Genomic DNA, 26,495 nt, shown 5'->3' with positions numbered 1-26,495 from the left:
CACGGACTGCGAAATCATGACCTGAGCCGAAGTCGGCCGCTTAACCGACTGAGTCACCCAGGCGCCCCTCATAAAATCTAAATTTGAATTAAATACACAGGCAGAACTGAAATAAACAAATAAATAAAATCACAGACCTCCTAGATCCTCAAAGTACATAAAATTCAACCTCTTAGTCATAGCAGGAGTCCTTAAAATATGGTCATCCAGAATCTATTTGAATATAGCAAGGAACAAGAAGCTTACTACTTTATATAATGAAACTTTATAAATAGTTAAAAATGTATTTCTTGATTAAATCAAATCCTAAATTCCAAGTTTGCTTTATATTCTGTGGACCTGTATGGCAACTCTTTAGGAAAAGGCTAAAGAAAACCATAAATCTTCCTCTCAGATAACCTGGGTTCAAGTAGCGTCTCAGCCAAGTTCTGCAGGTCTTGGGTAAATTACTTACACTCTCCAAGCCTCAGTGTGCTCAACTACAAAATAGAAAACACTCTTGTTTTGCAGTCAAGGTTGTTCTGAGGATTAAATAGTTTCTGCGCAGAGCCAGGGACATAGTAGCCATCACCGCTATTCTCACATGACTCATTCTTCATTGTTTATGCACCCATCTGACCATCTTTGACATGTGTATATTTTTTAAAAAACCCGTAAGTAGCTACACTGACTTCTTTAAATGGTTTCCCCTCTATCTCTCTGAAAAAAAGAGGTCTTGCTGATGTCTCTACATCTATTAAATCATGATGCCTTTAGAGTATCATTAAGAGAGTATCCATAATCCTGGATACCCAAACTATTAATCTGCTAAATTATATTTAAAATAAGTACTAATACATATTAGTATCAGCAGCACTTATTAAGCCCCTATGTTGCTCCAGATTCAAGCTACTTCTAAGAAAAAAAATATATTGCCAAGAACCTTATTTTTAAAATCCCTATAAAGCAGCAATACTATTTTTTCTCACATTATTATGTAAGAATGTATATGCCTGTGGAGAAATATATGTTTCTAAATATAAAAAATACATCACTCTAGATCTGGGGCTGGCCAACTTTTTCTCGAAGGATCAAATAGTAAATGTTTTATGCTCTTGTACCACAAAAGCAGTATGAATAAGCACGGATGTGTTCCAATAACTTTTTATTTACAAAAATAATGGCCAGCTATTGGGTCATGGTTTGTTGACACCTGCTATAAATGTTTGGGGAAAAAAAAAAAAACACCCATAAAAAAAAAAAAAAAGAAGAGAAAAAACCATCCATAATCCTACCACCTACAGAAAAACTGGTTAACATTTAGTTTTGTTGTAAATAAGTCTTAGTTTTATTGTTTAAATATTTTTTTAATGTTTATTTTTGAGAGACAGAGTGCAAGCAGGGGAGGGAAGGAGACACAGAATCCAAAGCAGGCTCCAGTCTCTGAGCTGTCAGCACAGAGTCCATTATGGGGCTTGAACCCACGAACCATGAGATCATAACCTGAGCCCAAGTCAGACACTTAACCAATTGAGCCACCCGGGCACCCCTGTTTAAATATTTTTCTGTGTTAATGTACGTTTGTTTGAATTCCAGTAAAGCATAAACAGAAAACCTGGGATCATACTTTATTAAGATGAAGTTGGCGTTGTCACTAATATTTTTATCACATAATTTTAACAGCTGGATAATACATGAATGTATTAGTATATCAATTTACCTAAATAATCTAATGTTGGACATTTAGGTTATTTCCAACTTCCAAGTACCCTAACTATTATCATTTTTAAAAACTGCTAATTTCTGAAAGAATTTGTATTTCACTGCTGTTCATGCTTTAAAGGTTCTCGGATGAAAAATGCTAAATAGGAGCGCCTGGGTGGCTCAGTCGGTTGAGCGTCCGACTTCAGCTCAGGTCACGATCTCACGGTCTGTGAGTTCGAGCCCCGCGTCGGGCTCTGGGCTGACAGCTCAGAGCCTGGAGCCTGCTTTGGATTCTGTGTCTCCCTCTCTCTCTGCCCCTCCCCCGTTCATGCTCTTCTCTCTCTGTCTCAAAAATAAATAAATGTTAAAACAAAAAATTAAAAAAAAAAAAAAGAAAAATGCTAAATGACCATCTGTCTTCCTTTTTTTGTGAACTGCCCATTAATCTACTCTGTTTATTTTCTATTGGGCTATTAAGATTTTTTTAAATACTATTTTGCAATTGATTTTCCTATTATAAAGACATTAATGCTCTCATAGGTATAAATATTTCCCCATTTTCCTTTCAATTTTGTTAATTTTTTCAAATCTTGCTTTTTGCCAGATTTTAAGTTTTATGTACTTAAATTTATCAAATTTGTTCCCCTGACTTATAACTTTGTTCTTATACATAGAAAAGCCTTACCTTCACAGAGATAAGAATGTACATTCATATTGTATTATAGTTTTATAATCTTTAATACCTATATATACATATATAGATATATTAGACACTGTATATACATTATACACTGTATACTCTATATATGTGTACCTGTACACACATACATAAACATATATAATATCCCTTCAACTCCATCCCCCTGCTCTTCTTAATTTCCAGAGTCTCATTTCAAACACTAATTAACACTAATCAAGCAGGTATGGGCTGTCTATCCTTAACAAGTCCTACTTTTCAGAGTTGGCCCTTGGTTGTTGTCTGGGAACTGGGATTTGGGGAAGTTTCCACTACTGGTAAGAGTGGCTCACCACGCCTAAAGTGTTTGTATAAAAGATACAGTTTATGGCTGAACCATGGCTGAACATCTGCTTTCCTTCTGGAAGTTTGAAAGTTTGATATATGGCACACAGAGGGTACCTACACAACTAGCCTCAATAAAAACCCTAGGCTATGAAAGGCACCTGGGTGGCTCAGATGGTTAAGCATCTGACTTTGGCTCAGGTCATGATCTCATGGTACCTGAGCTCAAGCCCTGCATCAGGCTCTGTGCTGACAGCTCAGAGCCTGGAGCCTGCTTCTGATTCTGTGTCTCCCTCTCTCTCTGCCCCCTCCCTGCTTGTACTCTGTTCCTCTCTCAAAAATAAATAAATGTTTAAAAAAAAAAAACAACCTGGGCAATGAGTCTCTAATGAGCTTCCTAGTAGACAGTGTTTCATATATGTTGTCACAATTTGATGCTGGAGAAATTAAGAACATTCTCTCCACTGCAAGAGGATGCTTGGAAGCTCATACCTGATTTCCTCAGGCTTCACCTGGTGTACCTTTTCCCTTTGCTGATTCGGCTTTGTACTTCACTGTAATAAATCATAGCCATGTGTATGATTATATGTTGAGTCCTGTGAGTCCTCCTAGTGAATCATCAAACCTCCTCTTGGGGATCCCCAGCACAATGAGTGTAAGTGTCTGAGTGTGTGTGTGTTACAGACAGATAGCAACCCAGAGAGCAAAACTAAAATCTCATGAACATTTATAACAAAACCAGACTATCAGGTATCCCCATGAGCCCCAAAATACATGCTGGTAAGTCAACTGGCAGCCACAGTCCTTCACAGTATTCGTGTCTGTGCAAAAGGAAGCAGAAGGAAATAACAGATCTAAGAACGGGAAAATCCCCAAATCACCCCAAATAGGTACTCCAAAAAAAACATGGTGACAAATTTGACAATACCAGCTGAAACCAGGAATAGCCACACATTAGTAGGACTACACAGAGATCTGCAGAAAGATCTGAGAAGCTAGAGCAGTTTAACCACAATGAACTCCCCAAACTGACCAGTTGAGACACCTCCCTCCCAGATCAGGGCACCACATTAAGGACACACTATTAGGAGTGGAAGCAAACCTAAATAGGACGGAGTCAACAGAGCTGAAGGAGAGCAAAAGTTCGCATACAAGTAAGTGAGTGGAACAAAGCCAGGCAACCTCGGAAATTAAATTGCCATTAAAAAGAAAAACCAAAAAACAAAACTGAAAACAAGAGGGAGCTCTGTAAAGCTAGAAAAGATACCCTGAACCCCATCCCTGTGTAGAAGTTCAGGGAAACTAACTTTGCAGATAAATCCCATACAAAGTTATTATGAGAACAAAGAGAATAAAAAGAAAGGCGTTCTCAAGAAATGACCAAAAAGAAAGTAATATGTTACAAGACATTTAAAAAAAACAATATAAATCAGAATTCGAAAACAGAAATGAGATGTTAGAACTTGCGAAAGAATTAGAAATTTTTAAAGTCTCTTCAAAAATGAAGGCTAACTTAAAAGTAATACAAGAATGATTAAACACAATAGATAACACCTTAAAGACAGACAAAAAGGAAAGAATTTCTGAAAATTAAAAATAAGGAAAAAGTTAAAATAATTTGAAAGTAATAAATCACTGAAGAAGATCTAACAAAGAAAAGACAAACATAAGGAAAATAACAAATTACTAAAAGCTATATAATTCAAGAAAACTTTCCTGAAAGATCTGAAACAACATATTAAATGAGCGCACCATGTCCCTATGAATAGCAATACAGAACGATCAATACCAAGACATAGTCTAATAAAATTACTGGACTTTATTCATTTTTTTGAATGCTTATTTATTTTGAAAGAGAGAGCGAGTGGGGAAAGGGCAGAGAAAGAGGGGGACAGAGGATAGGGAGGCGGCTCAGTGCTGGCAACAGACAGCAGCCCAAAGCAGGGCTCGAACCCACAGACCATGAGATCATGACCTGAGCTGGAGTCAGATGTTTAATCGACTGAGCCACTTAGGTGCCCTGTAAAATTACTGGACTTTAAAGAAAAAAAAATCCCTTCGAAATCTAGGGAGAAAGAACAAGTGACTTATAAGGAAAAAAATACTTAAATTATCATGAGACATTTGAGACCAAAATTGATGGGAGTAACACACTCGAGTTCCTCAAGGAAGAAAAATTGTGAGCCTGCTACTGAGTTACACTGAAAGAGAATTTGTTATCTCAGAAAAAGTCAAAAACAGAAAACACATATTTATGGAAATAATATTAATAAATATAGATAGGGTGCTTGTGATTGTAAAATATTGGAAAATATCTAAAATATGGGAAAGTTTAGATAAACTGTGGTGTTTGAACATGGAATGTTATGGAGCCATTAAAAAATTATGGTTACGAAGACTAGTAAAATGAGAATACTTGGGATGGAACACTACCGAGAAAAAGGCAGGAAACAAGACTGGACCAACAGAATGATTCTAACTATGGAAGGAAGATAGATATACATAGTAACACTGCAAGAAAACATTCTTCCCATTAAGGAAAATTTGGAAGAGAAATATAGAAGGAAAAAAATAGTCTTTAAATATTAAAGATATGGATTAGAAGTTTATTTTATGCCAACACAATTATAAAACTGCTCAAAGAACATACTATACTATATATAGACTAGACAAATATATACAAATACTAAGAAAATACTTCAAGCACATATTATCATGCAAACTTTGTATATCAATGCTCTTATAGAACATCAAGGAGACCACTTGATAGATATAAAGCTCTGTGGTCAAACTCTGAGTGGTGAAATTCAGGTATAAATATAAGCAAACAAGTTAACCAAATTAAAATTAAACTCATTCTTGACAAAAATAATTGTTATTTTTAAGTGTAATTAATAATTACTTACATTTACGAGACTCGATTCAAACAGGCTTACTAAAACTTAAAAGATCTATACCTAAAATATCAAAAATCACACTGAATAAAATTTAACATCTACTAAAATACATTATATTTAAAATCTCATGAAAAGCCTGCTGCATTTAAAGATCATTTTTGGGATGGGCACTTGGGTGTTGTATGTAAGCAATGAATCATGGGAATCTACTCTGGAAACCAAGAGCACACTGTGTATACTGTATGTCAGCTAACTTCACAATAAATTATATTTAAGAAAAAAAAAAGGATCATTATTGATTCCTTAGATTCCTATTGAAATCTTCGAAAAGGACTGCAGCTTGGGAAAGGCAACACAGGTCAACCTATTTGAGAGCCTGTGCTGCTGAACCTGCCAAAGAGCAACATGCATCTGTAACTGGGAGGTCTGTCAGCCCCGGCAATTCTGCAGAAGCAGCAAGGCTCTTTTTCCCCTGTGAAAAGACACTGTGATCCGCACAAAACTAATAGCTTCAATTCAGCTCAGACACTTCAAAGTTAAGACCTAAATACAGGCAATCTCATTTCTGATACAAAATTCAGTATAATGCAGATTCATGGACACTCCACGGTTGTCACTTTTGCTAAGAAACCAGTTTGATAATTTTTAAAGATTTCAAATTCTTGATTGTTCAGAGAAACAAAAATTTTACATTTTAATCATCAGATGTCCCCTATCAACTATTTTTCTCAATAACCTAGACCCTGCTTAGAGTAAAACTGATCAAGACAGAAATTGGGCTGGGTAACAGTATATGAGTTGAATTATATCAGTTTTCTGACAGACTTAACATTTTTATGAACACTGTTTAAGAGGTGAATATTTAATATATTTTAACTCTTAAATGAATTCTAATAAAAAAAAACTTTTAAATGAATGCTCAAGTAGTGAGTCTATGCGTCTAGTCACCAATAGATAAAGTATGCCATAATGAAATCATTTGTAGGAGGAAAAAAAAATCACTCCAAAGATTTCAATTATGATGCCTGTATAAGGGAAACATAAGTATGCAGAATCATGAAAATTTAACTTTCTTCACTAAGAAAATTGGAACTGCATAGTTACAAACACAGGGACCAACCGGTATTGTCTAGCCCACGCACTCGGCTTTAAAGGTATTGAGGAAAATGAAATAATACAGTATAAAAAAATATATATAAACATTCGCTCCAGGGAAAGGGGAAAAAATTAATTACTCCAGTTCAATTTTTTCACTTTCTTTAAAGCTTTCCTTTTTCTAAGTCAGTCTAAAACACAAAACATGATTACTGAGGGCAAGTTACAACTGGCAAATTAGCAGGTGTTTTGAGGGAATACATTAAACCTAAAGATATTCACACCAGTTTGGGAAAGTAAATCACAAAAGCTATTTTAATGATTTAATATGATTTATTCATTAAAAGCTCACACTGAAGTTCACTGATCTTTACCCAAACATTAGGAGCTATGTTAAACACATTCACCATCTCATTTAGCCCTTAAAACAAACAAACAAACAAATAAAAACACAACTCTACTGAAAGTATATTCTCATTTTCACTGGATAAAGAAAAGGAGGCTTGAGAATTAAGTAACTTGCCGGAGTTCACACAGCTAGCTCTCCAAATAAATGTGGGACCTGAGAGACAGAACTATACCAAAAGATCTTAGAGAGTTGCTGACCTGTGCTAGCAGGAGGCAGCAGGTATGTGAAAATCTCAGGTGACCTTGCACAAGAGATAAGCCTAGAGCATTACGGTTTTCCTCAACTAGAAGATAATTTAAATTCAGTTTTGCTCTGCAACTAATCAATGAAAATCCTTTGAAAATCAACAATACAGCGACCTATCTGTCACCTAGAATTTTAAAGTACCTGTAAAGTGACAAGAGAATACTGCAAAGTTTCCAAAAGCTTTGGATTCTCAAATCTTTAAATATTCAGCTGTTCCTGAGATAGAAAGAGATTCCAAAGAAAACAGTGCTACCACTCTTGAAGAGTAGATCTTCAAAATACTAAGTTAAAAGTCTTATAATCTGAAAGTCCTCATTTATAAAATGAGAATAACATACATCTCACAAATGAGTAGCAAAAATTAAATGAAAAAATGGAATATAAAGCAATAACCACAGTGCCTGAGACACAATAAACGGTAGTAAGGATTCTACGAAGGTGATAACCTCTGCCTGGAATGCTCTCCAAACCCTCTGACCACCGACACTCACTGGAGAGCTACAGGATAGTCTTTGCCATACGTAATGCTGATGTAATTACATATCTGTATGGAAAGTTAAACCCTGTATCTCACACCATACACAAAAATTAATTTGAAATGGGTGATAATAGACACAAATGGGGAAAGTAAAACAATAAAGCTTTACCTAAAAGAAAACAAAGGACACTATTTTAAGACCTTGGGGCAAGCAAGATTTTTTCAAGAGGACACAAAAAGCAGTATCCATAAAGAAAAAGTGATGTACTAGAGTACATTTCATTAAATTTAAGAACTTCTGCTCATTTAAAAAAAAATTTTTTTTAAAGCTCATTTATTTATTTTGAGAGAGAGAGTGGGAAAGTGAGTGCACACAAGCAAGGGAGGGAGGGAGGGAGGGAGGGAGGGAGAGACAGAGAGAGAGAGAGAATATCCCAAGCATGGTCCACACTGTCAGCACGAAGCCTGATGTGGGACTCGCACCCACAAACTGTGAGATCATGACCTGAGTCGAAATCAAGAGTTGGATGCACCCCTCTATTCATTTTTTACAAAGGCATTAGAGTTAAAAGGCCAGCTGTAAGCTAAAAGAAGATATATGCAACATGCATATCCATAAAATTGCTCCATCCAGAACATACAATAAACTATAAATTTATCAGAAAAAACACAAGTAGGGGCGCCTGGGTGGCGCAGTCGGTTAAGCGTCCGACTTCAGCCAGGTCACGATCTCGCGGTCCGTGAGTTCAAGCCCCGCGTCGGGCTCTAGGCTGATGGCTCAGAGCCTGGAGCCTGTTTCGGATTCTGTGTCTCCCTCTCTCTCTGCTCCTCCCCCGTTCATGCTCTGTCTCTCTCTGTCCCAAAAATAAATAAACGTTGAAAAAAAAAATAAAAAAAAAAGAAAAAACACAAGTAACAAGATTCAAAAAGGAGGAACACTCTTGAACAGTGACTACACAAAAAAAGGCATATGAAAATACACTCAACTTATTCAACAGAGAGAAATGAAAATTAAAACACAGTAAGATACCACCACACAACCATCAAAATTGCTAAAATTAATAAGACACAATAGTTGGTACTAGCAAAACTGTGGAGCAACTGAATCTCACAAACAGTGCTGGCAGAAGCATACAATGGCACAAGGATTTCAGAAAATCCTTTGGCATTTTTTAATAAGGTAAAACATGATGCCTACATTAAGACTTAAGTCCATTTCTGAGTGTTTACTCAAGAGAAATGAAAACATATGTCCAAAAGAAGACACATACAATAATATTCACAGCAGCTTTATTGTAATAGCTAAAAACTAAAAACAACTCACATGTCCATCAACAAACTGTGGCATATCCATGTAATGGAAAACCACAAAGCAGTAAAACAGTATAAACTACTATTCCATTCAACAAAGCAAACATACTGAAGACTAAAAGAAACCAGACACATCCAATTCTTTTAAGAAATATGAGGTAGCACCTCCGAAGGGTTAAGAGGGAGTCCTCCGATGTGCCAGAAATGTTCTATACCTTGATCCTGGTAGTTACGCAGGTATATGTACATATAAAAATTCATCAAGCTGTATGCTTAAGATGTATGTACTTACTATGTAAGTTATATTTCAATTTTATACATTTAAATAATTTACACATAATAAAGCCAAGAGCAATAACTAAATCTAATGTTTTCAGGACTATTCCTTCATATCTGGTTTTAATAAAAAAAACAAACAAAAAAAAAACCCCTCTCATTATAAGATACAATACAAACTGAAATGTAAGAATATACATGGTAGGTATCTGACCTTTTATGTTACTAAAAAGTCAACTCAGAATTTATAAATCTAAACGTGTCATGCTTCTAATATATCAGAAATCGGGGGGAAAAAAGGATAGAAAGAAGAAAAATTAATTTCCTTAAGAAGCAAGACATTGGAACACTATGATGTTTTTCACAATAGTTCCAATGTCTATGGGCTTAGGCTTTTGTCTCCCTCATCAAAATATAAATAACCAAAAAGAGAATCACAAAATCAAAATATTACTTCCTGCTTTTATGCTAATATTAATGAATTTTTGTGGCAAATCTCTCATCCACATCCATAAAAGGCAGAAAGTGAAATTGCCTCTAAAGGCTTTCTCTCAGTTCAAGGTTTCTAGGATTCTGACATTCAACTAATCAATAACTCTGATTAGCAACTTAAATGCCTTCCAAAATAAAAGCCAAATCTTTGGTCTGGCATTCAAAGTTCCACATCAACATTATTCTATATTTACCTTTCCAATATCTTCTCACATTGGCCCTATAGAAGAACCTACGTGTTCTCCTTAACCCTTGTTTTTGTTTGTGTGGTTTCCTCCATATAAAATATTCTTCTCCCAAAGTTCTAGATTAGCCTATTAAAATCTTTGTTATCTATAAATCCATTCACATATTTATTGAGGATCTTTTCCACATGAAGTACAAAGTTGGATAATGGTTGAGGACAAAGGAATGAGACACGGTTCCAACTGTAACATGGGAATGTACAGAGCTAACCCTACTATAAATTAGAGTCAACTAATTAGCAGTCAATTCATAGTGTAGTAAAAACAAAACAAAATAAAAATCATTTAAGCATTAGACCCAGCTAAAAATCCTCCCTCCTTCAATTTTCCCTATTTTATTCCTAGATAATTTTCTCTCACTGTTCTGAATCACCATAAGATTGTTTTATAGGAATCACCTATAATATCATCTATAGGTTTATCTCTTTTATTCTCGCAATACAGAAGAAACTTGAGAAAAGACTTTTTTCCCTATTTTAATATCCATTAAATTTTCTTTAAACACTAAATATACAGTGAATACTGATTTCCAAAACTGCTTTTTAAAAGTGAAGAGCTCCCATATTTTATCTAATAATAGGGCCAAAGTGATTACAATAAAAAGTAAGGATTAAAAGAGATTGCACTTCACTAGAAATTTCTGTACAGAATTTCACGGAAGGTTGGCCAAGAATTAGATTTTTTGAGTAACTAAATTTATTTGGTTAACTATCGAACACTTAATGCAAAAAAACAAAGCCCAATTTACCCTGTGCCTAAACACACTCAATTATCCATGCCCACCAAACAGTATTTATGAATAGAAATATCTGTCTTGTAGTTGGTACAGTTGGAAATATGCAATGCTTCTATAATTGTGATGTCATAGAAAGATTAATATCCATGTTTCAGATTTGACCTGCCAACAACTGTTTGTGTTTTGTTATATATAGTCATATTCTAGGATCATGTGGCTATTCAATGGCATAACTCAACGCACATAAGCAACATAATCTAGTATGAATTACCTTATTTGAACATTTTTAAACAAGACCATTAAAAATAGCTAGCTGTAAATTTTTCAAGCAAACTAAATACAAATTTAAAATACTTAATTTTAAAAACTTAAAATTGAGAGGACCTGGGTGGCTCAGTCAGTTGAGCGTCCAACTTTGGCTCAGGTCACAATCTCACGGTTCATGAGTTCGAGACCCTGCATTGGGTTCACTGCTGTCAGCACAGAGTCAGCTTTGGATCCTGTGTCACCCTCTCTCTCTGCCCCTCCCCTGCTCATGCTCTCTCTCTTTCAAAAATAAATAAAACATGGAAAAAATTTTTTTTAACTTAAAATTCATTGTCTTATGTAACTCTGTTTTATCAACTCTGTTTTGAATAAACCCATACTGTACCTGGTTACTACCATGGCCAAAAGGAGTACTAGATAAATTAGTGGTTACACTGTGCAAAATAATTTCACCACTGAGAGATCCAGAAGCAATGTAACAATCATTCCAATTATATGTAACACAAGTTACTTCATCTTTATGATCCTGAAAAAAAGAAAGCAAAGTTAAGTACACTGCCACATAACCGTCACACCTCACATCTTCATGTTCTTGTAAATTTCATTTTTTTTAAAATAAAATAGTACGTATTTGTGAATCTAATATTTGCTTTAACATTTTCCTCAAATAACCTAAACAAATTACTCAAATGAGTAGGAAACTATCCGATCAACATCACGTCTTCTCAAGGAACAGAGACTTAGTTTTTATAACTGTAATAATGATCATGCACTCCAAAACAAGAGACAAAAGGGCAGGTAATTTTCTAGATAGCATTATGTCTCCCTTCCACTGACAAGTAACATTTACAGCAAGTTGACTATTGTGGGAGAGTCCCTGGCCTTGAGAGAATCAGTGTTCAATCAAGAAGAGGGGACATTTAAATTAACATGAAAATGGCAGAAGGAATGCTAAATGAGTAGTAGAGGCAAAGTGTCCTAGGAAAGAGAAAAAGGCATCACTGGACCTGAGTTGACAGAGGAAGCTTTGTGGAAGACATAAAGCTTGAGGTCAGCCTTAAAGAAAATAATAAACCAAAAGCAGGGAAAGGGGAAAGAAACCAGACATGCAGAATGCAAGACAGCCAAAACAAAAGCCCAAGCCAGAAGGAGCAAGGCATGGTTGACAGACAATAGCAGCTGTTTCCATTTGCTGAATACCTACTAATGCTGGGAACTTTATGGATTATTATTAATCCTTAGAAGAATCCTAGGAGGCAAGGTCACTTTTCTTATTTTATGGATGAGTTAACTACATGAGGCACAGGAAGTTTACAAAATCTGTGCAAGCTCACATAACTACTAAGTGGCAGACCCAGATTCAATTCCAGGTCAAACCCCGAAGCCTATTTTCTTCTTGGGATATTAGGCTGTCTCCAAAATCCAAAGGGGAATCCACTTTGAGGAAATAAAAGTGGTTTTAAACAAACTGAGTTCACAAACACTATATTTTCCAAAGTCAAGTTAGAGATATCTAGTAGGCACAGAGAAAAGTGATAAGAGTTAAGAGTATAGTTTTTAAGAGTTTGCTATTTATATTAATAATATAAACAAAATATCTTTTGTATCTAATAATTAGCTTAATGTAACATCAAGAATAGTAGCTATAATATTCCACTTATAATCCAATTTTTTCAAATGGTCCCTCAAGCATGTCTGGAGATACTTTCACATGTCACTCCTTTCCTAAATCAAAGAAAAAATTGCTATCCCAAGGGGAAAAAAAATGCCTGATGAGAAGAAAATGGAGAGTGGACATTTAATGCATTGTTCCCACTTGGAAAATTAAGAACATGGGGTCCAATACAATTTCTACGACTTTATAGAGAGGCAGGGGTCTTCCTTATTTTAACTGTGGAAAATAAGTTATTCTGTAAGTCTTCAACAAGCACCTACCAAGTGCTAAAAATTGTGTTACCAGGGAGAGCACCACAGAGAAGAGAGCCCAGGTGAAAGATTAGATTTCCCACTATCACAATTAGTCAAATACTTGTTAACTAAATGAATAAAAAAAAAAAAAAAAAAAAAAAAAAAATGAAGTGCCCTAAGAGTTGCAAACAATGAGAAGAGCTAAAACTATCTGGAGTAATTGGGCAAAGTGAGGAAGGAAAAACAAGTAGAATTTTTCATGCAGTAGGAGTTAGAGGTGTAAGTGATGCTCGTAAAATGAATGAGAATATGTGACAAAAAACTGGCCACAGACTTCTAATCTCTTCTCAATTCTGTAAAACATTCTCTGCTCATAGTATGTATACCCCCTCTAAATAGCTTTAATTCAATTATTTCATAATTTAAAAGATTAAACAATGGATAATAATCTGAGTTTGCATCTCATCTTTGTCATACTAGTTGTTTGGCACTGAAGAAGTTCTTTAACTTCTCTCAGCCTGAGCTCCTCCAAAGGTACACAGGAACAGCAAGCACTACCTACCTGCAGAATTCTTGAGACACACAGAATAAACGTATATTATGCACAGTGGCTGGCATATCAAAGAACTTAATAAAAGTTAACTATTCTCATTTTGGCAACTTTTGAATTTTCCTTAATTCTCTTCAAAGTTTAGCTAATACCTAAAATAAACTTCCACAGGTAATATTTAAACAGCAATTACAGGATTATATTTTAATTACTCTAAGAGAAAATCATTCTCTATATACAACTTCCCTAGTAAGAATTAAGTCAATGACATCTGACATGAACAAATAGTAATGACATCCAGCATTTGCTTCAAAATAATCTGAGGTTGAGATTATATAATAATCTGATTAGAGAGAAAATAAGGGAACAGATAAAATAATACTGGCCATGAGTTCATCATCATCAAAGTCTGATAATGAATGTGTGTGCGTGTGCATGTGTGTGTATACACATCAATGTTCAGAAGTTTTCATATTAAAAGTTTTTTAAAAACATATAAAAATTAAAAATAACTTTAAAGATGAGTTTCCAAATATTAAAAGTACACAACAGTGAAAAGTAGAATTCCAAAAAAAGCATAACCCAGAAGCTTTCATGTGGTTATTTTTATTCTGTGAAACTGCAAAAAGCTAACCATTTAAAGAAATGTTAATTATCCATAGTAAATTATTTTAGAAAAAATACCATTACCAAGATGAAAACACAAACAAAAATAACACAAACAGCAGCAATCATATACAGTAGAGAACTAAGAAGCTGAATCCCAACTCTGATTAGTAGACCGATTATTGCCATCCCAAAACCACTCTCATTTTTTTCAGAGACTTAAAAAAAGATCTCTAATGACAACAACTCATACTTTAGAAAAAAATGAAGGAAGTGGTTTGCTCAAAAAAGAGTAGACTAAGTGAAAACTAAGGGGAAAGTTTTAAACACCAATAATATGCATTGGTGACATATGGAGATAAAAATAGACCAAAAATTTTTTTCTGACTAATAGCATCTTTATTTTCCCTAACAAATCTCACTTCAATTCTGAAGCATCTTATTTTTATCATCAGAGCTCAAAATTAAAAGTTTGGTAATTACTTTAAACATTGTAAGATGTTCTAAAAAACAAGTTGCTTACCTTAAGAGACCGATGAACTCTTTTTGATTTTAAATCCCAAATATTAACAGTGTTATTTAGGCCTCCACTTACCAAATACATAGATGTGGAATTTAAACTGACACATGTCTGCTTTTGCTATTAAAGAAAAAAGAAAGTTACCTTAATTTAACAGAGCCCAGAGCTGACTTCCACTTCCCAACCAACACTTAGTAAGTACTATATAAACATTTGTTGAATTAAATGTGATAAACAAGCTAAGACTTCTCCTAAAGATTCAGTTCTCATCATCTTCCACATGCATCCAACACCTTGTAAGGAATTCAAAAGGACTTCAAGGAAATCAACCAGAGTCATGTTCTCTTCCATAGAACACAGGAAACAGAGGAAGCTTAGGGAACATCAGCAGGTCCTGGCTTCCTATCAGGAGTTACTTGCCCTTAATATTTCCCCCCAGTAAAATCTACTCTTGCACTTCCACAGAGTATATTGAGTTAGGATTCACCCACAGTTCATAAAACACTAAACCTAGAAGAAACTTTAAAGAATGTCTAGACCCCTCATTTTACAGATGGGGAATATAAAGAGGTTAAGATACGTGTTCAAAGCCTCACAACAAAGTCTCCCCCTAAGGAGCCCAAGTCTCAAACATCAGGTCATGAGAACCTGACCCTACACTCTTCCTTAGGTCTGTAAAGACACCATCCACTAAGTTTCTCAAGATAAAAGTCCAGAATTAACTTTGACTCCTTTACTCCTTCCCTGTCATCTACAGAAAGTTCTTTAAACTCCAACACTAACATAAACCCCATAGGGCCCCCCTCTTTATCTACCGCAGCCACCAGCACACTAATCCCAACCCCACAGAATAGCAGCAGCCTCTTAACTGGCACCTCACTTCCAACCCTACTCCTCTACCTTCTATGCTCCACAAGTAGGATGACCTTTAAAAACTGCAAATCAGATCACGACGCTCATATTCAAAAATCTTTAATGGCTTCCATTCAGCCCTAAAATAAATTTCAAACGTATTAACCTGGTTTTCAAAGCCCCATTCCTCTGACCCCTTCCTACCTCATCTCACCATTTTCCTCATCACCCACTAATTCTCTAGCCACACTCACCTTCTTCTATTACTTAAACATAACAGCCCTGTTTTGCCTTCAAGGCTTCTACACAACTATTCTTACCTAGAAAGCTAAGTTCCCCCAAACCTTGGCTGAATGACTCCTTCTGGTCAATAGACAGCAACTTTCAATGCCACCTCTACAGGAGACCTCCCTTGACCTCCTAATGTAACCTGCTATCTCAATTTCTTATTTTAGTTCTCTGTGTAACAACTTATCACTATCTGGGTATCATTCTGTAGTCTATTGTCTACCTCCCCCCAGAATGTCAGTTTCATTATCACAAAGCCCATTTCCATGCCCAATAAATATTTATGTCATACGTAGGTAAAAATACAGAAGTTATCAAGTTTCTCACTATGAGTATCTACGAGCATCATCTATCTGGTAGTGCCATGAGTAACTAGGCTACCAATAAAATACAATGTTGCATGTTATTTTTCCTATTTAACCTTTAGATACACGATGCAGTAACATTAATTGCTCTCACCTCTAGTTGTATGCCTTGGGGAAAAAAATAGAGAAATGAACTCCAAGGGGGACATTTTATTACTCAGCTAAAAGTTAAAAGGCAAGCTATGTAGGTTTAGGCAAAGTCATCTCACCTTTCTAAGCCTATGTTTCTTCACCTAAGAAGTGAGAAATGAGGACAAGATCTATCATTCTCACCTTAAGAGTCCATGCATCTGGAAAAACACCCCATGCTGAAAAGAGCATTCCTTTCCTTTTTATTTTAATTCCAGTATAATTAACAGTGTTATATTAGTTCCAGGTGTACAGTATAGTAATTGAACAGAGCTATCCACTTAGTGCTCCTCACAATTAAGTGTACTTTTAATCCCTTTCAAGAGCACTGGATTCTTAAAAGGGTACAGATACCCACCTTTCCCCTCCCTCAAGGTTTCTTCCAGCTCTGAAATTTCTGACCGAGAGTCAAAATTACTAACACATATAAAAATATCAGGAGCACATTTCATCAGTGTTTCAGTACAGTTGCTATAATTCCCTTATGGACACCGTTCTAGGAACTGACTTTGGTCTAAACAGACTAGTAAGATTTAGAATCTCGTTATCACCACTAATCAGGACAGTTTGCTAAGAGCTTTCCGAATAACTGTTAAAGAAAATAGGTAAGAGTGGTGTCCATCAAAGATCAATATATTACAACTTTAATCATCAAAAACAAGTCAAATTACTAAGGACTCGGAACAAAACCTATGTTTTTAACTGGCTTACCCTGATGATAGAAGATCTTTTTTTATGCTGATATATTATTAATGTAGCTAATGAACTTAAATAATTAATGAACATTGTGTGCTTATCAGGAATCCTGTACCTTAAGACACAAGCAATGGGTGAAGTTTTTAAAATCTAAAATAAGAGCTGTTCAAATGTCTAGGTTATACAGTAGCCTATCGTATTCATTATACTATTAATACCAAATTGCCTATTCTGATGAGATAAAATACAAAATCAAAGAAAATAAATATAAACTTAAAGTTCTGCTCTAAAAATTGTGTTAAAGTAAGTAGGACAGAATCTTATTTTCCCAAGTAGTAATGGTCTAATATCTCAAATGGCACGTGAGTAATAGGACTTGGGTCCTACAAAGCAAAGGTTATCAGCACACTAATATGTTACAAGAAATTACTAATAAACGCTAAGGAACCACTGTTTGCAAAATATTCCTATAAGCAAATTAAATTAAAGCAGGTTCAAATTATAAGAAATAACCTCACCTTTCATCCACCTGTATTCTGATGTCATTTCTTAACTGTAGGAAAGAGAACTAACTATAGCAACTGACATGGAATATTCACAAAATCCTTACAACTGTGTTACATTTGTGAATATCATCTGTTATTTTCATACTTTAACAATAACAACAACTACAACAACACAGTTCCCAAACTGTTCTAAGGCATAATGCACAGAAGGAGCACAATATATACTGTGGTGGAAGAGGAATCTGAAATTGTTTTGATGTTGACATCCAATTCAACAAATGCTTGTTGACACCTTCGATAGTATCTAAAGATCCAAATATGACTAAGATGTTCTGCCTGCTCTTGAAGAACACAGTTTCCTTTTATCGACCAGGGACGCTCTCTGCCTCAATTTTACTTAACTGAGTTTGAATAGGCAGTGTGTCTCAAATTTCATGTCTATCCTAGCAGACATTCTCTGCCCAGCCTCCAACATCTGTGGGCTGGAATTGATGCTTGAGTCAATCCCAAAAAAAGAATGGGTAGAAACCTAAAGTCCTTTTTAAATTAGATGAGCTCATATTCCATTGTTCTCCTTTATTTTTTCTAAGTGGACTACCTCACCTATTCCAGTGTGTAAAATTATGACAATTCATAATGCTTTGTGGCTTGCTATGAAAATTTTGAAACTTAAATTAAGAACAAGTTACCACCTACTTGCACCTTTTTACTTAAACCTTTTTTTTTAAAAAAAAAAATAGCTTTCAGGAAGTGTGTGTGACTAACAATGAAGACACTATCATTATCCTGAATCAGAGGGATTAATCTATAAAACAAGAAACAATATGCAATGAGAACTTCACTTAAATGCACTGGGACCAATGCTCAGTTTGACAAAGCCATTCTGTTCTAGGAGAGCTTGGGGAGACTCAGGCAGGCCCCTCAGTACCATAGGGACAGAAGCTATAGAAGCTACCTTCACATAGCGGTCATTAGCTGATGGTCCTGAGCTCAACGTCAGTAAAGGACAGGGATACATCATTAGGACTCTTATGACTAAATCCACCTGGTAACCTAGCCAGGGGTGAGGCTTAAAAAAGGCAGCAATACCAAGGAATCTCCCACAGAGAGATGGAGAAAGCAAGTGACTAGTTGAAAAAAATCTAAGTCCTTGATTGCTCCCCTTGGATCCACTATTATTTTACCTAAAGATGTTTCAGTACCTATCTCCTCTTCAAGTGTTATTGTATTATTTTGAGCTTAGGTTAAGCATAGTACTTTTAAACACATTTATATTTAGTTGTAAGCACCATAAGAAGCAGTTACCACCCAAGTAGAATTAAGATTTTTAATAGAAGGTTAAAAAAAAACAAAACCAAAAACACTTACCCCTTCACCAAGCTCTAAAAGTGGAACAGGTTTACATTTGCAACTTGAAACAACAATTTTGTCGCCACTGGAAGAGGCTGTCACTAGAAAGTTATCTAAATGAAGAGTTATGGAGCATCAAACAATCCGTGAGCATCTCTATCACTAGACTATTACTGCAAGAATTATTATGATAAAAGCAAGTGCACTAACCTAAGACAAGCAAGTGAATATAGCTTACACACCAGCTTTCAAAAATGGCTCAGGTTACTAATTACTACGACTAATTCTCTTTACTACTACCGCAGGGAAGAGCCATCCTCTCTGGCTTTGCTATTACTTGAAAGCTATTTTACCCAAGTGAAATACTACTCCATTTTCAAAGAATAGGCCAGAAGGTCTAATTTTATCCTTCAAGAATGAGATGATGATAAAAGCAACATCAGCAAATATCAATCAGCCTTTTCATCTATACACACCATTCAAGGTAGTTATTTATTATTAACACAGTGCTTGGTACCAATTTAGTCTAGGAAGTAAACATCCACATTAGTCTCCTATTCATCCACTAAAAATATAAAGCCTGATATATTCTTAGAATTGGAATTTTTATGATAGAATGTTTCAATCTTAAATATATTAACAATAAATATAACAGTAAGTACAGAAAATATAAATAAATGTGGTTAAATAGCAACTATTTATGCCATGGAAGAGTTAAATTTTTAAATAACTAAACAATGTAAAATTAAATTTTAAATAAATTTAACTTAATTTAAAATTATATTACCGTATTTTACAGAAATTATAAGCAGAACAATCAGTAAACACAAAACAATGTAAATTAAGTATTTTTAAATTAAAATGATTAAATGCGACATACTCAAGAACAAGAGTTTAATTTTGAGAGTCATAACAAGTTAAAATATCAGAAGTTTAAATCTATGCTTTTTAACAAGCAAGTCTTACCTGCATTATTTTTGGATGGTTTGCATAACATTCATATATTTCATGAATAGACCATGGATTATGATTTTATTATGATACATGATTCAAAAAAAATATCATTCCTACCTAAATATTACAGCACTGAGAAAAACAAATCATTTCCCTTTCCTTGGCTTCATCCTCTACTTACTGCTACTTTTTCTCCTTAGAATACAGAAAAGGACTGAACAAAGATAATACGAAAAGGTAACATACTTACTCCTTTAATTTCTCTTGTAGCTTTTGAAGTCATGAGAAAGTGAGGGACATTACCTAAGAGGGCCGAAAAACTAATTTCCCTGGCACCTCACCCTTAATCCTGTTCTTGGAATCCATGCTAAGTAGACCCCAAGTAGCTGAGCCTGGGAAGTACCTGTTCTTTAGTCACTAACCTCCAGGGATAAGATCAAAGCCTCATTAGAAGTAAGACTATATACAAAAGTTTCCTGTACATATCTACTTGCACAAGAAAACTATATAGAAATAAGACCAGGTTCCAAAAATCATCCCACACTACCTCACGATCACATCAGTTTTGTTAAGAACATTAAGTGGTTTATCAGCAGATGCTAACTAATAAAACTCCTTGGAATAAAAATAAACCCAAAATATTAAAACTTATCAAGAATTGCTACTTTTCTCTTAAACGGTAAATAATAGGGAAATTAAGCTCCACACATAATAAAAACCTAATAATAGAAGCAGCTTCACATATTTGTCACTCTCTTTAAAACATTCCTTCCTGCCCCCCTCACCCCCCACCAATTACACATCTGGAGAGTCCTTCAAAAATGTACTCCCTTGGCCATGAGTTTGATTAATAGAGCACCAAAGTAATTTATGTTCCTACTTTAATACAAAATCAAGGAATGATAAAGAGGTAAATTTAATTTAATAAAAAAATTCATCATTTTTTGTTACATATTTGCAAGAATAATTCGGTTGGGCATGAAAACTTGTTTTTGTTCATAAATCAGTCATATTTTAAAGTTCTGATATTTTTACTTTTATCAGGAAACAGAATATTAATACTTTGGCATTGATAAGATCAGACACACATTAAAACTTTATTCTTTAAGAAATAGTCTGTATGTAAGAGCTACACAAAAGAATGATAATTCCTAGCATACCAAGTTTACAGAACATGTTCATAGCACTTTGTTTAGAGCAGTGGTTCTACTGAGGGCTACCGGAATCTGGTGGGTAAAGGCCAGGAAGGCTTCTAAACATCCTACAATGCACACAACAGCCCCCCAAACAGAGAATTATCTAGCCCCCAATGTCAAAAGTGCAAGGTTGAAATATTCTGATTTCTAAACTTCATTTCCTCATGCATTTTATCCACATTTAGGAGCTTACTAAGACAAGGAGAGAGAAAATCAGAAACATAGAAAAACTGAGGAAAATTCAATGTAGACAATTTCTCTGAGAAATCAGGCTATTTGCAACATAGACAAGAAGAGAAATATAAGAGCATATCAGTAAGATGAGGATGTTGGAGAATTTTAATTTTTATTTTAAATTTAATTTTGCTTCTGTCTTTGAGTTGTCTTTAATTTGCAGACTAGATCCATAAATATCCAAATGTAGATGCAAAAACTCATTCCAAACCTTTCAGAAGTTTTCCCACCATTACCTACCTTATTCCATTTGGGTTCAATAACAAACTGTTGATAAGAAAACTAATTCTATGGTCTGGATCTAGTAGCATATATATGTATATACATTCATATGATGATAAACTGTTAAACTTCTATTTCGCTGTATCTATCTAGCTTTCATAGCTATGCAAAATATATTGGTCACATGCAAAAGGTTTCACTGATACTGGTTTTTTAGACCAACAAAAAGTGTTATTTTTTTAAAGGATACTATTGCTGCTCCAACACACTGAGCTGATTCCATGTGGTGATGTGTGTGGGTTGAATTTGTCCACCAATGTCATAGATGGAGCATCCCATATTTTAACATCATCTCCAGATGAGGCAAATCTGAGGTTTTCCTGCATGACTGCACCTACAAATAGTTTTAAAAACACTATACTTAAAAAACAGTTAAGGATAGGTAAAAAAAAAAAAAAAAAAAAGTTAAAATGAAGGATCTACTCTAAACCCAGTGGCTCCACTGTCCACTTTTGTTCCAGAGTGGGTGCTCACCACCAAGTAGCTGGAACGATACTTCTAAAATCATATTCTCTCGGTTGACCCTTCCAATGGTTCTCCACAGCAATTATAATGATATCCAACCTCCTTGACATGCCTTATAGGACCTGGCCCTGGTGTAACACCCCTACCTCTCTTCCCCAGGGCTACCAAACTCCCTGGCCTTCTTTCTTGCCTCAGTCCTTCCATTTGCTGCCCCCTCCGCCTGGAACGCTCTTTCCCCAGATTTCCCAGGGTCATCTCCTTCACCTCACTCCAGTCTCAGCTCAAATGTCTCCTCAGAAAGGCCTTCCTGGCCACCGTGGCTGAAGCAGCCCCATACCAGTTGCCCATTATGCAGTTTCATGTTTTTCATGACATTTTCTATTTGCAACTCTTGTTCTCACAATAATGTTGGCATCTCCTGACTTGAACAAAGATCCTGAAAATGAATTTTGTCTTGTTTACTATGTCTTGAAATGTTCCTGGCCCACCATATGTACTCAATAAATAACTGCTGGATAGAACTTCCTAAACTCAGGTGCCTGGGTGGCTCAATCGGTTAAGCACCCTACTCTTGATTTCGGCTCAGGTCATAATCTCATAGTCTTGACACTGGATTCCAAGGTGGACTCTGTGCTGGGCATGGAAGCTGCTTAAGACTGTCTCACTCCAGGGACGCCTGGGTGGCTCAGTTGGTTAAGCATCAGACTTCGGCTCAGGTCATGATCTTGCAGTTTGTGACTCTTAGTCCCGCATCGGGCTCTGTGCTGACAGCTCAGAGCCTGGAGCCTGCTTGGATCCTGTGTCTCCCTCTCTCTGCACCTCCCCCACTCACACTCTGTCTCTCTCAAAAATAAATAAACATTAGAAAACATTTAAGTCTCTTTAAAGACTAAGTTTATCAAAGACTCTCTCGCTCCTTTTCTGCCCCTCCCCTGTGCATACATGTGTACACTTTTTCTTTCTCAAAAAAAAAAACCCTCCCTAAATCTTTTTAAAATGTGTAATAAAATGTAGCATTCCTGCCATTTCAAAATCCAGAGACTTCAGTTTTCCCAAATAACTCCAGAATTAGCAAATACAGCCAAAAGAGATGCCTGTCACTAAGTCCCTAAACCAATACTTGGTCTACAATGCCCCCACTCATATTATTTATTCACAGTATGTAATTCAAACACATAATTCTGACAAAGTGATCTCACAAACCAAGGCAGTCTAAAAGACAAAAGGCAAGGGAGCTGCTTTAGGCAGATACTTTAAGAGCAAGTAGTAATGCATAATGAGTCAGAAAAAAATCCTCAAAAATACATGGAAGAACAGGGAAAGGAAGGGGGCCTAGAGATATACCCTCTACACCTTCCTGGTGTGGACGGTGTAAGAGTACAGCACTGTATTAGTGATATCACAGACAGGGTCCCAAGTCTCCAACAAAGCATCCCATCTATGTCCAGTATACCCTATTTCAAAGGCTAAGTTAAAAGTATAATAAATTACAGGGCCCTTTGATTCCCAAGAGAAAAAAAATGTGTTCATAAAAAGACTAAAACTTTAGTTAACTAGAAAAGTCACTTATGCGGTTCATTATTCTTCATTCATCGGATAAATACAGCGTTACTAAAATTAAAATCCTTTAGTCATCTGTTGAAACGTAGACATGCAGTGTTTGGATTTGGCACCTTGACATGTGGTTACGTGTTGGTTCCCTACTCAAGGTACAATTAAGTGCTGGAAAGGCAATCTCTTAAACCCAGCAAACACAACTGGAAAATGCCTTTACTATAAGCTTACACTGTTCCTGTTGAGCAGTGTGATGTAGTGTGGAAAGATCACTCAAGCCAGGGTTCAGAAAAAGTGGGTTCAAAGGATCTGTCCCAAAGCTACGTGACAGTGACTCTGGCAGAGTCACTTAATGTCTGTTTCCTTCTCTTCAAGTGCAGCGGGGAAGGGGACCATCTGCCCACCCACCGCAAGTCTGCTGAGAACTGAGCACTTTTAAAGGAGAGGCATTACATCAGCCTCCCCAAGAGGGTCCCATCAAAGCGAGCTGTCAAGACACAAGGAGGTAATTTAGGGAGAGCGGCTACATGGAAAAAAAAATCCACTACAACAAATAAAAGTTCTTCAACTTTCATTCACCCAAAGTGCATTTTACTTGCAGGAGAACTTGCTCAACTGGGGTTACCTTATAAAATGCATTCGAGTCGTACTGGAGAGGTTTACAAAAGCGGGGAGACGGCCGGTGGAGAAGCGGCAAACTTTTGGGGGGTAACACACCCCTCAGAGCCGCCACCAACCTACCCCAGCAGACCGGGTCACCTCTCGGGTCGAGCCGGAGACGGTCGCGGACGGAGGTGCGCGACCCCGGCCCGCGGCTCCCAGGCACTTCCGCGCCAAACCCGCTGCCGCGCCCCTGCCCGACAACTGTCCGAAGCACCGGACCGGCCCGGGCGCGCGCAGCCCGGGGACCTCCGACCCGCCCCTGGGGTGGCAGGAGGGCGGGCGGGGTTCGGGAGTGTGCAGGGACGCGGCGGGGAGACACCCGCTGACCCCGGGCCCTACGGAACCTCACCTCTCAGCCGCGGTACACCGGGGGCCACGGCGCGGCCCGCTCCGGCGCTGGGCTTCCGGCTCCCGCCCGGACTGTTAAACTTCGGCGGCCGGAAGTCCCGCCCTCAAGTGGCGTCATGAGGAGAGGCGCTGCCAGAAGGGGTGACTAGGGTTGGCGGGGCAGGGCCTGGGGCGGTGCTGGGCCGCCTCTCCGGGTTGCTACCCCCAGGGGCAGGGCGGGAGCTGCGGGTGTGGGCGGCTCCCTCCACACCCCAGCAACGACGGCGCTCTGCACCTTTGTGGTTCGTTTGTTCGCTGGCTGCCCGCTGTGTGCCAGGCACTAGGCTAGACTCGGTGCGCGGTGATCAGTTTAGCCTGGAAGTCATGGGTACGGTGAACACTTCTTCCTGGCCGCGTGGAGCTTACAGTTCGCCGTAGGAGGCGGGCCTTAATACATAATCACATACCTAAAAGAAAAGTGAAACTGTGACAGTTGCTTCAAAGGAAAGCTAGCAGATGAACGAAAGATGTACTAAAGGGAAATGAACATGGATATGGGTTTTGGAAAGGCTTCCTTGAAGAGGAACCCATGAAGAGCAGATATAACCCCATGCAATTTACAAACCAGAAGGCATGCTCAGAAAAGCTAAGAAATAACCAAAAGTGTAAGTGTCTGAACTATCAGACTTCAAACCCCATGATCTTTCTTCCTAATCATTGATCTTGCTTCTTAATCGTGCTGCAAGGTCATGAAATCAAACACCATCTGGTTGGGAATTCTTTTGAAAGGGATGTTTCTTAGCATGGAAAAAAGAGGGTCTGAACTGAGTTTTCAATACCAAAGCTTTTTTTTTTTTTTAGCTCTGCTGACAATTTTTCTTAGAATACTTATAATACGTATAGGGCATTTCTTCTGCAAACAGTATTATTATACCCTCATCGCAAGTGTGCGATAGAACTAGGAGTGGGTTTCTGAACTAGGTACATAAGCCCCAGTTGTTTGTACCCATGTTGCAAATAACTTGGAAACTCTGAGTGCAATTTTTCGGAGCAGAAATTGAAGTCCTAACCAAGATGTAAAGATTGATGGTGAGCCTCAAACGGAGAAAGATAGCAAGCAGCAGGGGCCTTCACTGTATAGTTTACACTTCTTGAGTTTATTAAATCCAATTTTGGCATGTATAGTCAAATGCCAAATGCCAAAGTTTTGGCATTTTCCTGCCAAAAAGTTGGAAAATGAGAAAATAGAGTAATGGACTAGGGACAGGGAGAATTGAGGCAAATGGGAAGGAAAAGACAATTAACACAATCTCTGAAAAGTTGAAGCCAGAAGGAAAATTGAGACTGACACAAAATATAATACATGTCATATAATACAAATGTATAATATAACATACATGACAATAGATATTTATTGATTTAGATTGATCAATAGATTGATTTATGGATTTATTAAAGTATACTAAACATGTATACTTTACTAAACATGTATACATGTATAGGTATAATGTGTGTATGTGTACTACATATATAATTTCATCCTTCTAAAAACATATACTATTATACGTATACATATGAAGAAACAGAGGTTAAGTAACTTGCCCAAGGTTACACAGTTAAGAAATTGTATGAACAGGAGTTAAACCCATAACCATAAGTCTATAAAGACTGTGCTATATAGTCAATATGCTGTATAGTCAAGAGCTAAAAGACAGCATGAAGAGCCAAATGTTAACCTCCACTGCCCCTCCTTGCTGGTGCCACAGCCTCATCAAAACATACATGTTCTTGAGACGGTTCTGTCACTCTTGTGTCCTACCCTTGTGTCTACATGCATAGTTACCTCAGATCTGTAAAGTTTAAGCAATAGAAGCCAAATGTTAAAAACCTCCCT

The 26,495-nt window shown here is 36.7% G+C and overlaps 1 protein-coding gene across 4 annotated transcripts in view; it reads right to left on the bottom strand.

Annotated features, from left to right (window-relative positions):
* NEDD1 (NEDD1 gamma-tubulin ring complex targeting factor) overlaps positions 1–24,739 on the bottom strand; it is a 49,186-nt gene extending 24,447 nt beyond the window's left edge. For 2 of the 4 annotated variants that reach the window (XM_043562208.1, XM_043562210.1), the window contains exons 1-5: positions 24,624–24,739; positions 21,783–21,926; positions 18,945–19,039; positions 14,744–14,860; positions 11,542–11,682 (exon numbers count right to left, since the gene is read on the bottom strand). In XM_043562208.1, coding sequence (XP_043418143.1) covers positions 11,542–11,682; positions 14,744–14,860; positions 18,945–19,039; positions 21,783–21,918 — 489 coding nt within the window. In that variant the 5' untranslated portion in view covers positions 21,919–21,926; positions 24,624–24,739. Of the gene's footprint in view, positions 1–11,541; positions 11,683–14,743; positions 14,861–17,588; positions 17,624–18,944; positions 19,046–21,782; positions 21,927–24,236; positions 24,494–24,623 lie in introns of those variants that run through there. The other 2 variants (XM_043562209.1, XM_043562211.1) reach the window with 2 other exon arrangements.
* Positions 24,740–26,495: the final 1,756 nt, after the last annotated feature.

This window comes from Prionailurus bengalensis, chromosome B4, assembly GCF_016509475.1.
Source record: "Prionailurus bengalensis isolate Pbe53 chromosome B4, Fcat_Pben_1.1_paternal_pri, whole genome shotgun sequence".
NCBI lineage: Eukaryota > Metazoa > Chordata > Mammalia > Carnivora > Felidae > Prionailurus > Prionailurus bengalensis.
The sequence above is the reverse complement of the archived record's forward strand: the minus strand, read 5'-3'. Positions and strand labels throughout refer to the sequence as shown.